The sequence below is a fragment of the Blastomyces dermatitidis genome, assembly GCF_000003525.1.
Source record: "Blastomyces dermatitidis ER-3 genomic scaffold supercont1.7, whole genome shotgun sequence".
Lineage (NCBI taxonomy): Eukaryota > Fungi > Ascomycota > Eurotiomycetes > Onygenales > Ajellomycetaceae > Blastomyces > Blastomyces dermatitidis.
Window position 1 is genome coordinate 1,037,140 of NW_025544780.1, and position 14,523 is coordinate 1,051,662.

General features: G+C 31.0%; 1 protein-coding gene across 1 annotated transcript; it reads right to left on the bottom strand.

Annotated features, from left to right (window-relative positions):
• Positions 1-11,242: 11,242 nt before the first annotated feature.
• On the bottom strand, positions 11,243-11,945 carry BDCG_06679 (uncharacterized protein; the record flags this gene model as incomplete). The annotated part of the gene is made up of 3 exons (XM_045422432.1): positions 11,243-11,338; positions 11,397-11,559; positions 11,626-11,945. The coding sequence occupies 3 exons, from the start codon at positions 11,943-11,945 to the stop codon at positions 11,243-11,245; spliced, it is 579 nt and encodes a 192-aa protein (XP_045278072.1).
• Positions 11,946-14,523: the final 2,578 nt, after the last annotated feature.

Consider the following 14,523-nt stretch of genomic DNA (forward strand, 5'->3'; position numbering starts at 1 on the left):
CAAGAATCACATACAAAAACACCCAAACCATCAAGATAGTCTGTCAAAATCAAATACAAATGTAAAATTAAACATTCCCAACTTTTACATCTGTAAGACCTAGCAAAACCATGAATTGCATAAATGTCACATTGTCTAGAGGTTTAGTGAGTTCATTCACTATCATCTGAGCAGTGAGAACATATTTTAAATCAATGATTCTCTGATTCAACTGTCAATATGAAAAATGAAAACATATGTCAATGTGTTTGCTTCAGATTATAATGACTGCTATCTTTATAAGATCTATGACATTCTTATTATTAGCAAGAATCTGTATCAGAGATGTAGTAATGAAGCTGAGCTCAATCATAAGGTTTCAGATTCATGTTGCTTTGTGAACTGTCTCACTAAGAGCCACATATTCAGCCTCATTGAAACTTAGAGATACACAAGATTGCTTTGCTGAATGCCATGAAATCAGGCTGTCTGTGAGCTTAAAAATGTAGTCAGATGTTGATTTTCTATCATCATTCAAGAGGTCAGCTCAATCGGAATCCGAGTAGCTGAAGAGTAGGTAGGAATCATCAGAGAAATCAGGAATAACAGAGGAATTAATAGAAACAGTAGAAACAGTAGAAACAGAAGAAACAGTAGAAATGAACAGAACAGTAGAAACAGATCTCTCATACAGACCGCATCTGTAGAAAATGCCCAGATTCATGATCTCTTTCAAATAACATATAACATGTAATAGAGCCTTTCAACATTAAGATGTTGAATTAACATTTCATTGAGTGAGTAGCAAGACAGTGCAAGTAATATCAGAATGTGTTTTAACTGCAAGATATTGCAAGCAACTCACATCATGTTAATATCACTGAATTGTGAAATCAGCCTCTTTCTCAGATATAGAGAAATTATCAATACAGAATTCATTCTTCATTGATATTCTGATAACAGCTGCATTATCAAGATAGAAATCTTCAACAAGACATTTAATATATTGATAATATATTAAATCAATTCTCTTATCTGAATAATTGATCTTCATACTCAAATACTTAATTAACTGATGTAGATTCTTGACTTTCAATTTCTCACTGAGTATACTCACTAGTCAATCAGCATTCTCAGAAGCTTTGAATATGATGTTGAGATCATCAACATAGATTGTCATATAGAGATGATGTCTGAATGTATGATATCAGAGTATCAGATTATAAGCACTGACTGTAAATTCAAGATCACTCAACAGAGCTGTTAAGTAATCATATCAGATCTTCACTACAGGGTTCAGACTGTATAGACTACTCTCAACTGTGCAGATAAGCATTTTCAGTGAACCTGTCTCAAATTCAGTGAGTTATCTCATATAGACCTTCTTGATAAGATGCTTATGAAGATATATCATCACTATATTCACCTGATGAAGTGTTCAACTGTGTAGTGCTGCTATTGTAAAAAGAATACAATTAACAGTATCAGTGATGACAGAAGTGTAGATCTCTTCTCTAGAATTCTTCTTAAGTCAGTTACTATAAATCACTCAATACAATTTTCTAAGAATATCATCAGAATTGGCATTCAGGTCTGCAGGCCTATCTTTCTCAAGAAACACTCAACAGCTCAGAGTAATCAGTTCATTCCTCAGAATATCAGATCTAGAGATCAAACTTCATGTATTATGTCTCTTCAGATCAGTAATCTCATATTACATGAACTTCTTTCAATAATCTCCTACTCTCTCTGACTGAGATGTGACATTCTTATAGAACTTCAGAAGATTATCTGTAATAAGGCTTGAAGTGTAAGTAGTCAGTGATTTCGCAGGCTGTAATCATGTGGAATTCGGATCATTAATATCAGAAGCATCTTCATCATCAATCAGATGAATATCAGGTTTCAGTTCACTAGCATTATTAATGAGTGTCACAGATGTGATAATCAGTTTTTCAGTGATTGAGAACCTCACATCACTACTGACAATAATCTTGTCAGATTTGAGATGTTATAGATGATATATCAATGTGTCACTGAATTCAATGATATGATAGAAATCAGCATATGAAGAAAGCTTATCCGCGGGCTGCTGAGATTCATGCAAGTGAATAAAAACCTCTGCACTCAATCAGTGAAAATGCCTTACATTCAGTGAGATATTTGTAATTAGACTGACCGTGTGACCGTGTCTGAGACCAGAATCAAACTTTACAGTTGTTACATTGTCTAAAAGCATTACTTCTGATTATGATTTGTATTCATCACATTGATCTCAAATCATATTATTTCAAATATTAAAGATCTCAGATTCACTTTTCAAATAAAAATCTAGTTCTGAATAAAGAATATGTTTGAATTCTTAGTCACATTTTCATTCTGATCTCATTATTAAGAATGGCATTAAATGAGACTATGAAATCACTTCTCACTTACATAATATCATAACATAGTGCTCATTTATTGAAAATTCAACAGAGAGTATTATCAAATATTATTACTTTTCTAAACACAGATCATAATTCATATAATTTTAATTATGAAAAAAATATAAAATACAAAAAAAAAAAACAAAAAACAAAAAATAAAACAAAAATAAGAAAAAATCAGAATAAATGAAAAAAAAAATAAAAGAAAAAGAAAAAAATAAAAAATAAAAACAAAAAAAATCAAGATTGCAGAGCTGCAGTATCTTCAAAATACTTACTTCTCAGAGTCTTCACAATGTTCATCACTAACTATGTATCTCTCACAGTGAGAGTAACATGACTGTAATAAGTCATTATCTTAATATTATCTAATAAATAATCAGTATATATCTGTATAAATGTGAATATTTAGAAAACATACACTTAAAAAGTGTGGCCAGAGTGAACTCTGCTGTTACTTGAATAATATCAAGAACAGAACACTGAAATCAATGATTCTCTTCATTGATTTCACAGATAAGATGAGTGAAGATGATCTTGAAAAATATAAGATCTTCTGACTTCTGATAAAAACAGATCTCATAGAGAGACTCTATTTTCATGATATCAGAGACTGAGTATTATCAAAAAGTATTACTTTCATGCAATGTACATACACTTACTGCAACAATTCACCCTCTGCATATATAACTGAGAGTTGTGACTTTTTCACATCACACAGCTCTTTCTGAAATGCTGGTACTAATTTATAATTCATGCAGTCTCTCAGTTCAGCATGCACTGCATGTATGCAGCTCTGCATGCTGAGACTGTGTTGATCATTATAGCCTGATATGGTACTCGCTTTTCGCGGGCCATGTTTTGTTTGAGGGAGAGAGAGAAAGACACAACTGTGATTTTATTGAAAGAGAATGAATAATTAGTAATATTGAATATAATTTGATTCTTCTGTATTTAAAATTTGATTAGTCTATACTCTTCAATTTAAGAGTTTCTAGAAGTGTTTTAATAGTTTTCATACTAGCTTGAATTTAGTGATAAGTTGAAGAAGAAGAGAAAAGAGAGAAGAAAGAAATGAGAATAACTTATCTTTATAATATAAAAACAGAGAATCACTGTAATCATTCTCTCTAGTAACAAAGATCTGTTTTCTGCATATATCTCTGATATAGATTATATGATAACTGTATACAAAGAATATCAACACTGCATGTATTGAATGAAGATAATGTTACTATGTAACACTATAGCTATTTCTGTATATCTCTGAAAGCTGTTAATATTTTCTTTATCTCTTTATATTTGATAAGTCAGTAATATATTTCAATGCACTCTCTCTTTCATTATTATCATCATTATTATCATTATCATTATCATCATTATTATTATCATTATCATCACTATCATTATTATCATTACTATTATCATCACTATTACTATTATTATTATTATTATTATTATTATATCATTTCTGATTATCTCTTCTGTCTTCATCTCTCTTCAACACTCACTGAAATTAATCACATTATTTCTCTTCAAATATTCTGCGGTTCTGCGGATCATCAAGGCGCGTGAGCACTGTCATAGATTGAAGAGAGAGAAGAAGAAGATGTTCAAGTGAGAAGAGACTGATCACAAGGTATATTATAATGCCTTGAAGAGGCTCTGTAAGAGAGTAAAATGATAACAATTTTAAGTAACACTTCTGATAGATTTAGACTGAACTAAGTATAGAAATAATGCAGATGACATCATCTATAAGAGATTAAAGAAGAAGATAGTAAAGAGTCTTATACAGTAGCAGTGAGACTAGAAGAAGTTCTGAGAATAATTTAAGTTCAAGATAAAGAGAGAGAGAGAGAAGAAGAGTATTACTGTAAATAAGCAGTGATAGAAGAAGATTGAGAAGGTGTTGAAGTAAGAGACAAAGAAGTCAAAACTGATAAGTTTTTTATTTATTGAGAGATAACAATTTTTAATAATACTTCTGTTCTCTAATTGATTAGCAGAAACTGACAGAGGAGGAGAGGATTGAGGCCTTGTTCAGGTCTCAAATGCACTTCATGATTCAGAATATTGAGAAGACAGCTCTGCTCTCTGAGCATGCTAATCTGCTTGCTGCTGAGATGAAACCTGAGACAGCAGATCAGAAAATGCAGGATTTTGAGGCACAGATTGACCTGACTGAGAGAGAGCAGTAGAAACTCTTCTCTGAGAAGGCAGTGAAGAGAGATTTTGAGATAGTTATCATCTCAGATAAGGAGGAGGAGAAGAAGAAGAAGAAGAAGAAGAAGAAGAATGAGAAGTAAATTATAAAGAATGATAAGAAGAATGAGAAAGAGAAGAAGTAGATTTTTTTCTTTTTATATTAGTTAATTATAAGTTTAAGTTTTTAATTATTAATAATTAAAATTGATTTTGAGTTTTCAAAAATTATTATACAAGTTGTAATCAAGTCAGGAATAATATATATATATATATATATTTAACTATCATGATTCACAAATCACTATAATATATAAGTATTAACATTTTTTCAACATTGATATTCACAATATTAATATATTTTTAATGATATTATCTGATAATGCAATTTAATAACACTCTCTTTCACAATATTAATATATTTCAAGAAATATGATAGAGATTAATCAAGATTATTTATTTACTTTTATACATTAATGATATTCAATCTGAGTTAGTACTAAAATTATAACTAAGCTAAGAAACAAGATTATTTTCTCTTATATTAATTCTTCTTACACACATCAGTGATCAGTTATTGAAAATAAATTGTTATCTTTTATAAATTATTATCATGTCTTCTGAATTCACTTCTTTTACTTCTTTTACTTCTATTGAAGATTCATAAACTCTTCAAGAAATCACTGTGAATTATAAAGTCTATATTATTTATAATTCAACACAGAATGCTCTCTTTCAATTATAATGAATAATTACTTCATTCTTCATATCTGATTCCAGGTCATGAAATTTATGAAAAACTCAACACAAACACTGAGATAATCTATGAAATAATTATCAACAGATTGCATTGCAGATTACTGAAGAGCTATGTCTCTGCTATAATCACTGCAACTTCATTCAGAAACATTCATTATAAACTGATCATGACTCTGAAGGAATTTTCTGACATCTGAAGTCATCAGAATGCAGATAATAAAAGAAAAATAATCAGAAAATTACTACTGAGCTGATAAGTTACTCTATCAGATAATGATTTTTAATAATACTAACTTTCTAATTTGAAGAAAATCATGTGAAAATGATCATGTATCAGTACTCTGATTTCATAACTCTTATCTGATAACTTCTGTGAATAATTATTTTGTATATGTATATCTCTGAATCTTTCTCTTCAATTAATTGAAAACTCTGAATTCTGAACACTTCTTCAAATACTTAATTCAAATCTTCATATTTCACATCAATTCTGTCTTCAGTTCAATCTCAAGACACACTACAAAGTTAATATGCAACATCTAGAATCAGAGTTGAAGAATCATCAAAGAGTGTCTCTTACAGTGAATACATGAACTAGTACAAACAATCTTGCATTTATGAGAGTTACATGTTATTACATTGATAAGAACTGGACTTATCAAGAGACATTAATTGAATTTGAATCATTGATCAGTAGTCATACTGAGAATTATATAACAGAGATATTAATGACTGTGATTAAAAATAACTATTGAAATATTAGTCTCAGTCTTCTTACAATTACAACTGACAATGCTGCGAATAACTACACTATGATGAAGAGCTTGAAGCAAAAATTGGCTTTGTATTTCTGAAATGATAAACAAGGTCATATTCTCTGCATTGCTCATATGGTTTAACTTGTGATACAAACACTGATAAAGAATCTTAACATTAAGATAAAGAATAATGAGATGACTGATTCTTGAGATGAGAATGAGATGAAAGTAATTACTCAAGTAACTTTTACATCTACTTTATAAAAGATAATGTTTTTTAACAACACTTTTTAATATTACTTTTTAATAACACTTTTTGATAATACTACTGTTAATTTTGAATAGATTGACTAATAATTTAAATATCACAGATTTAAAACATTGCTAATGTGATTTGTATCTTCTCTAAATAACAATAACAATTTCATGATATTCAATAAATAAACAAATCAGTCACATCACTGAATATGATACAGAATGTTAGAATATGATGAAGTTCAATATATAAGATAACTGTTCAGACTCTTTGATTGTGTCAGGTGATTGATCATTGAGTGCAACACTCTGATCAGAAAAAGATTCAGATATTGAAACTTTCTGATATGAAGTGAACTCAGTTGAAATATATGATTGATTTACTGTTTCAGTTTTATAAGATAATAAAGACAGTCTCAATCACTCATACACTCATACTGCAGTCAGTTTAGTGAGTGTATAATAGTTTATTTACTTATCTTGAGAAGCAGTTGAATCACTTAAAAAGAAATTCAGTCTGAGATAATGCTATAGTGCAGGCTATTATTACTGTAAGGAATAAACTGGTATATTACTACAGCAAAACTGAACAATCTTTTGCAGAGTACTATGCTGTAGCAGCTCTACTAGATTTCTCTTATCAAGTTAATATCTACACTTCTCAAGATTGAACAGAGGAGAAATGAGACTCATATGTTAAATTAGTCTGAGACTACTACAATGCCAACTATCAGAGATTTGAATGAGTAGATGTTTGAGATGTGAAGATAGTGAAATACAATTCTCTAGTAAGTAACAATCTTTGATAATACTTCATATCTCATAGAACTATAATACTAACTTTGAAACAGAACTTACATACATTGATTACAACTGAAAATCAGGTAAAACTACATGCTTATAAAACTGAATTTGATCACTATCTTCAAGATAATCTGACAAATTTACACATCAAATCAATTCTAGAGTTATAAAAAATTGTTAAGAGTATATATTCAACTGTTGCACTGATGATGTGTGATATTCTGACAATTTCATTGATAGGGGTGAGAATGGAGTGAAAGTTTAACTCAAGTTGAGATATTTATCACTATTGTCAGGGACAATTACAAGAAGAAACAATCAAGAAACTCATGATTATAAAACATGAAATTATCAGACAGTTTAATACCTCTGATCACAGTATATCAGAGAAGTGTAGTTTTCATGAGAAAGTGAAGAATAAACTTACATAAGAATGTATTTAGTTATTTCATAAGTGTTATCAATAATTGTTACCAAATTCTGATTATATAAGTAATCACTGAATGAACTGAATGAGACTGATTTTAATCTTCAGTCTCAGTCTCATTCTGATTTTAGAAGAATGATCATCTTTCACAATTTATTCTGAGAAATTACTCTCATTTCACTGTTCTTGAATTAAATCTGGTCATTTTTCACATCATTTCTCTCAGAAATGGTTCATTTTCAGATTTCTTTGAGACTTGGTCCTGGTGGGACTCACACCAAGAAATGTATGAAACCAGATCAAATGAGATCAAATGTGAAATTCATGGTCCCGCCGGCCAGTCTATTTGTAAGTGCACACTAAGAAATCTTATATAAACTTAGAATCACAGAAGTCTCTGCAGTAGAGAATCAAAATTTCAAGTTATAAAGAACTGTAGATGTGAGAGTATTATTAATTATTGCAATCACTGTCTCTAGAACATCTGCTCAGAACTTCTTAGAGAGATTATCTTTTAAAAGAGCAGCTCTAATCTGTTCTATAATAGTATAAATTCCACATTCAGAAATGCCATCCTGGTGTGATGAATGTGATGCTATTGATTTTCATTTGATATCATATGAATTCATAACTGTGTGCATATATGTAAATTGGAAAACATCATCAATATCAGTCTGTAGAAAAGCAGGGACTGTATATCTGAGATTACTCATGAATCTGAGTCACAACTCAAAGTATTGAACAGCCTCATTCTTGAACTTTAAAAAATATACTCAATGATAGCAGGTTGCATCATAGATAATAAGTATTCAGTATTTAATTCTCTGATGAGACTCTAAGAGATAATCAGAGAGGTCTTTCAATGTATATTCATCATCTGTAAGATTAATATAAATCTTCTCAATGAGTTGAATAGATCTAGACATCAGTGTTTTTAAATAATCTTGTATCATATCAGTCTTGACACATTTCTTATAAAAGAACTTAGTCTTAGAATCTTTAATTGTAACTTCAGTATGAGAATTCTTGACCATAGTAATTGTAGCATCAGTGTGAATATGACTGAGATTACAGTATCAGTTCAAAAGAGTCTTTGATATTCTTGTATTCTTGAGGCCTGTATTCATGTCTGCAGAATCAACATTATTAACAGTAGTGACAGCAGTTACAGAAAGATCAACTTTTTGATCAAAATTATACTTATGAGACATCATTGCAATATACTTGACTGTTCTGTTTAGATGATTGAGATTCTCATTGAACTTCTACTTATCAATCTTATATATGTTGTTCTGAGTGATCTGAACTGTATGAAAAATAACACTGTTCAGAGCTCTGTAAATGAAAAATGAGAGAATAGTGAAAGATAATGTAAATTGAAATCTCTGATCTTCAAGCTTTATAAATGAGAGCAGATTAACTGTAATATTAGAAATATAGTGAACATTCTGCAAGTTAACATTATCACTCTTAATCTTCAAGATAACAGTCTCAATCTTCTTGATAAACTCAGTTCTCTCAGTGACAGAATCAACAGAGATGTTATCATTAAAAGATTTAATATTTGAAAAAGAATAAAGCTCACTCATTATATTCAGACTTATATATATGTTTAAATACTAAGATCTAGAGAATGATTTTCTGATAACTGTGAAAGAGAAATAGAACTTAATCTTTGTAATTACTGCATTTACTACTGATTGAAAACTTATCAAGTTATTCTTCTTCTCTTTCTTCTTATCATTCTTCTTTTTCTTTTTATCTAAGTGTAAGATGAAACATCTGTCAACAGTATATTCATATCTTCTACAGTGAGTGCACTTTCATACAGATGTGCTTTTATTCTTATCTTTATTCTTATCTTTATTCTTATCTTTGTTCTTTTTCACAGTCACAGAATCAGTCTGAGGCTGCTTTTTTCACTCAGTGATGATCTTCTTAAATGTATAATTAATCAGTTACTTCATCAAATCATTGATATCAATGTTGACAATGAGTCTCTGATCAGTGAAGAAAAACTCATTTAAATATATCTTAATAAATGATCTTTGATAATTCTGCAGATTATTGAGAAAAAGATTATAATATATATTCTCAGTACTCTGACAGAGCTTCTTATGATAAATAATAAGATAGTGAAAATATCTCTGAAAAGTAAGATAATCATTCTTCTTAACTTGTAATTTTATCAATTTCTTGAAGATATTAACTTGTTCTTCTGTCAGTGATATTACATATTTTACATTAATCTTATCTCACAGAGCTACAGTATTGTCAGCTTTCAAGATTTTAATAGTGATTTGAATATTTTTAACAAGACTTGATAGTATACATCTATATAGAGACTTAAAACAGATTCTTCACTTCTCAGAGTTAATATAATATATAAAAGAGAATTCTTGTTAAGTTCTTAATAAAATGTTAGTTTTACTAATAACTTCTGTATCAGTTAATATATCAATATATCAGACTTTATAATTAGAGTTATTAAATATAATCACTAATTTAATATTTAGTACATATTTAACTTTCTTCTGATATTCTTATAACTTATCTCTTATAGTGTCTCTTTATACAGAGACAGGTGTAGTAAGATGTTGAGTGATTTCAGTCACAGTTATCTAGTTCTGTAGCATTATCTGTATAAGATTCATAAGATTGCCTGCAGTGCAATAGATAGATTGATTTGAATCATCATTAAAAGTTAACATTCTGAGAATAAGAGATAATGAAGAATTCAATGAATTGAAATAAACAGATTCTGTAGATAAATATTAATATTAACTCTGCTTTTCTTTATTCTGAAGTTTCTCTGTTATCTCATCATTAAATTTCATACTCTGATGAAAACTGATCTCAGTCTCATCTTACAAGTTAGAAGCTTTCTTATAATGAGTGATTATTCTATTAATAAGTTATCTAGTGAAGTATGTGATTCTGAATCTTGAGCTGAACTCTGAAGTAACAGATGTATCACTTATATTAAGATAACTCTGCTTCTTCTAGATATATAAAAAAAAAAAAGATAAAAAAGTGATATTCTTCATAATGAAGAACACACTTTCTTAAAAATATAAAGTATATGAATTCACTGACTGGCAGATTCAGGGAAAATGAAATATCTCTAATAAAGAGTAAGAGTCTTTCCAAAAAAGGTGAACTATCTGTGTCAAAAATGTTGGTGCAATGTTCTAAAAAAACATGCCATCCGGGCTATAATCTGTAGAATAGTTGAAGGTTGTATTGATAGATCTATCTACAGAAACATACCATACGGGAAGAACGTAGGGTTATTACACGACCGGATTATGGTTGTTCCACCATTTCAATCGGCGACACGGTCGCCGAGCTGTAAATCATAGTATAATGGTGAATGAATGGTGGAATCACTGTAAATAAGTGATAAACTGAAAAAATCAATTATTATATTAGCAATGTCGCCGAATCCAATCTACATAATCACTAATTCTTAAAATCATCTCATTCACCAGTATCATCCCCTATTGGAAATCACAGACACTTCTATCTAAATCCTTCTGAATTGACTGAACCAAGTTTCTTTCATAGTCTTCATTCCCAGTCATGTTGCTCTCATTGACCACATCACTGAACTTGCAAATTGGGGTTTATGAATTAGCCATGGTCTGGGAGGCACTGTCATCAGCCATCTGACATTTGAGAGTTGAGGTTTTGAGGTGATCAGGTGCCGGGTGTTTGAAAGTCTATACAATTATTAATCTCTGAATAAATCTGAGAATCATTTCACTGACTCTAGCTTACTGTTTCAGTGATTGTTTCATAAGTCTGAGGACTCAGAACACCCATCAGAGTCAGAAGATCAGAGAAGGAGAGAGGGGGAGAATTGGCAGTGATGGCAGAGAGACCAGTGAGAGTTGCAGAGAGAAGAAGAGAATTGTCACTGTTAACAGATTCCTTGTCACTGCTGCTCTCATTGACTGTATTGCTGAGGAGTTTGACAATTATTTCAAATCAGTTTATTATTTCATACATTTCAATGAAAATGTGCTGTGCTTTCTCTCTGACACTGTTGATCAAGTTTGTGAGATTCTTCATCACTGCTTTTTGATCCTTATAATGATTGTTAACTGATCTCAAGATCTCCTGCTGGACAGCAAGCTTCATGTTTTCAACATTCAATTTTGTCTTTTCAATGACAATTTTCTCCTTCTTCATAGCAATTTTCTTCTTTTCAATCTCCAATTTGACTCTTTCAATATCTAACTTGGCCTTCTCAATTTCAAGTTTGGCTTTTTCAGCGGGACTGATAGATGTATTTGAGGCTTTCAACATGATAGCTACACTCTTCATTTTTTAGTTTTCTGCTTCCTGCTGATGTGTCTTTGCTTTCTTGATTTGCTTGAATAAATCCTTCACTGTCTTCAGCATGGCTGACTTGACTGATTCCTTCATGACTGTTGAGATGGCAAGGTAAAACTCATGGGTTTGGACTAGGTTTTTGATTTCATCTTTGAATTCATCAGGGCATATTGTGCAATCTTTCTTTTCATGATTGCAGTTTGAACATGGCTTCATGCTTCCTTCAACTTTGTCACAAACAGCATCAATATGATGGGGAAAGATATACAAGACACAATGTTCGCACATTGTTGGCTTGCCTGGCTGATTGGGAGTTTTCGGCCTGATTGCTGTCTCTTTCTCTTGTGCTTTTGCAGCTGCTGCATGTGTACACTTGAAAGTGTTGCTGGTCATTTGTGCTGCTGTTGTTGTTGTTGTTGCTGTTGTTAATGCTGTTGTTGATGCTGTTATTGATGCTGTTGTTGATGCTGTTGTTGATGCTGTTGTTGATGCTGATGTGATGATTCACTGATATTCTTGCTGTACTGTGCACACACAGTATCTTATATTAGAACTTTTGATTCTTAAAGCTTTCTATTGCAACTGGCAGGATACTAATCTTGCTGAAGATGAGGAAAGGCTGGGTGAGCTGAATGAGCTGATAAATCAATGTTTGTGTTGTGATATGATTGCGAGAAGAAAGAAGAAAGAAAAGAAAAGAAGAATGACAAGTTAATATTCTCTTTATATATGTTGTTGATTCTTTTGTAATGCTTTCATATTTCAGAAGACTTCTAAACACAATCAATCAGCACATCTGGCAGATTTCATTCATATCTTATTTTCAGAACAAATACTTTCTGCACAGGCTATCATTGAATGAACTACAGCTATTTTGAATACAAAATCATTTCTATTAACCAGAAACAAGTGTTCAACACACTGTCAGGAATATATCTACAGAATTTCAGATGAACAAGAAGATTTTCTGATGCAGTGAAATCAGCAATTCTGCTGCAGTCATAATCATACAAATTTTAGAGAATATGACAATTTTCATCAGTGAATATCAAGACAGGTATATTCTAATTATATATATTAAAGTATATATTAACTAATTTATATATAAAACTCATAGAAAACTAAATATATTGAAATAGAAATAAGTTGTGTCAGAACTCTCTGTGTCACTGAACACTCTACATTGCAGGCCTGTCTTTTGCTGGAAGTGCACCTGAAAATTTTATCTTTTTTCACACCTTCTCCCACACATCTTCCATCATACATCTTTTTTTGACTGTCAGAGTATTCTGAATTGCCTCTGCAAAATCATCTCTGGCAATTTGTTGATATTCAGGAACATCACTCATAAGATTCCAAAATGTCAGAATATCTTGCCATTGCAGCATAGCTCCGGCGGAATTTTCATTTGTATCAGCATCATCAAATATTTTGACTTGGATTGCCAGATTTGTATATATCTCTATTTTTCAGAATCAGTTTCTTGTTTCCCAGTCCGATGTTTTTCAAACTGATGTTAACTTACATTTCATATATCATTGTCCTCACTCAGAGGATCAATCAAAGTCAATGATTCCCCGCGCCCAGTAAAAAACCAAGAAGAACTTTTCAGCGGTAAATGAATCACAAAAATAGTCAAAGATTGTCAACTCTTCATAGCAGTTATGCAATCTGATTATCACTGAACTTCCTCTGCTTTTTGCCTTCTCCCATTGAACATGGTTCTATATCAATAAATGATTAGTTAAGTTGATCAGACAAGTTTTGATATCTCACTGAAAAGTTTAGATTTGTCTAAGATTCTTCACTGAAAGGTCAAGATATCCCATCAGAGGCTTGATATATCCTGCTGAAAAGTTGAGATTTTTGCTAAGATCTGAAATACTGGAAATACTTGTCTTCATTTCTTTCAATGTTCTTGACTTCCATGTCTTTATTGCATCAAGCATTGTAATTCAGCTTGATGAGAATATGTATGAGGTTTTATCCTTTGTTTTCATCATCTCTGCGACTGTCTTGTCCAGATTGTCCTTTGAGAATGTAAGAAAATACATTCATCTGGTTTCAACACAGAGCTTTTGTTCTGTCAGTCAAATTTCCTTCTCATACACTTCTGCATCTGAGTGCTGGATTCAGTGATGTCTCTTTAACAGACCACTGAATGTCAGGGATGAGTTTGATTCCTCATCTGTCTGATATTCTTCATTGATGCCATTATGTTCATTCTATGATACAGATATATCAATATATGATTTCTTTTGAAATCGGCGATTTGTCTCAGTAAACCTACCAGATGAGAGAGTTCAGAGAGATCTATTAAACTGAGGTCTATGACCATGCTTATTTTTGGGATTTTGATAGAATTTTGATAGTATTCTGATAAAATAATCGGCTACTTGCAGGAATATAACAAAGAAAGTATGATTGTTAATATTAAGATGATGTTTATCACTGATTGCGGCTCTTATTGATATATTCCTTTTCAGTAATTCAACCTCATCTCTTTATTTTATCAAGACCACTCATTCACTTCATTCATATCTTTTCAACTATGCAACTTTTTTCTACA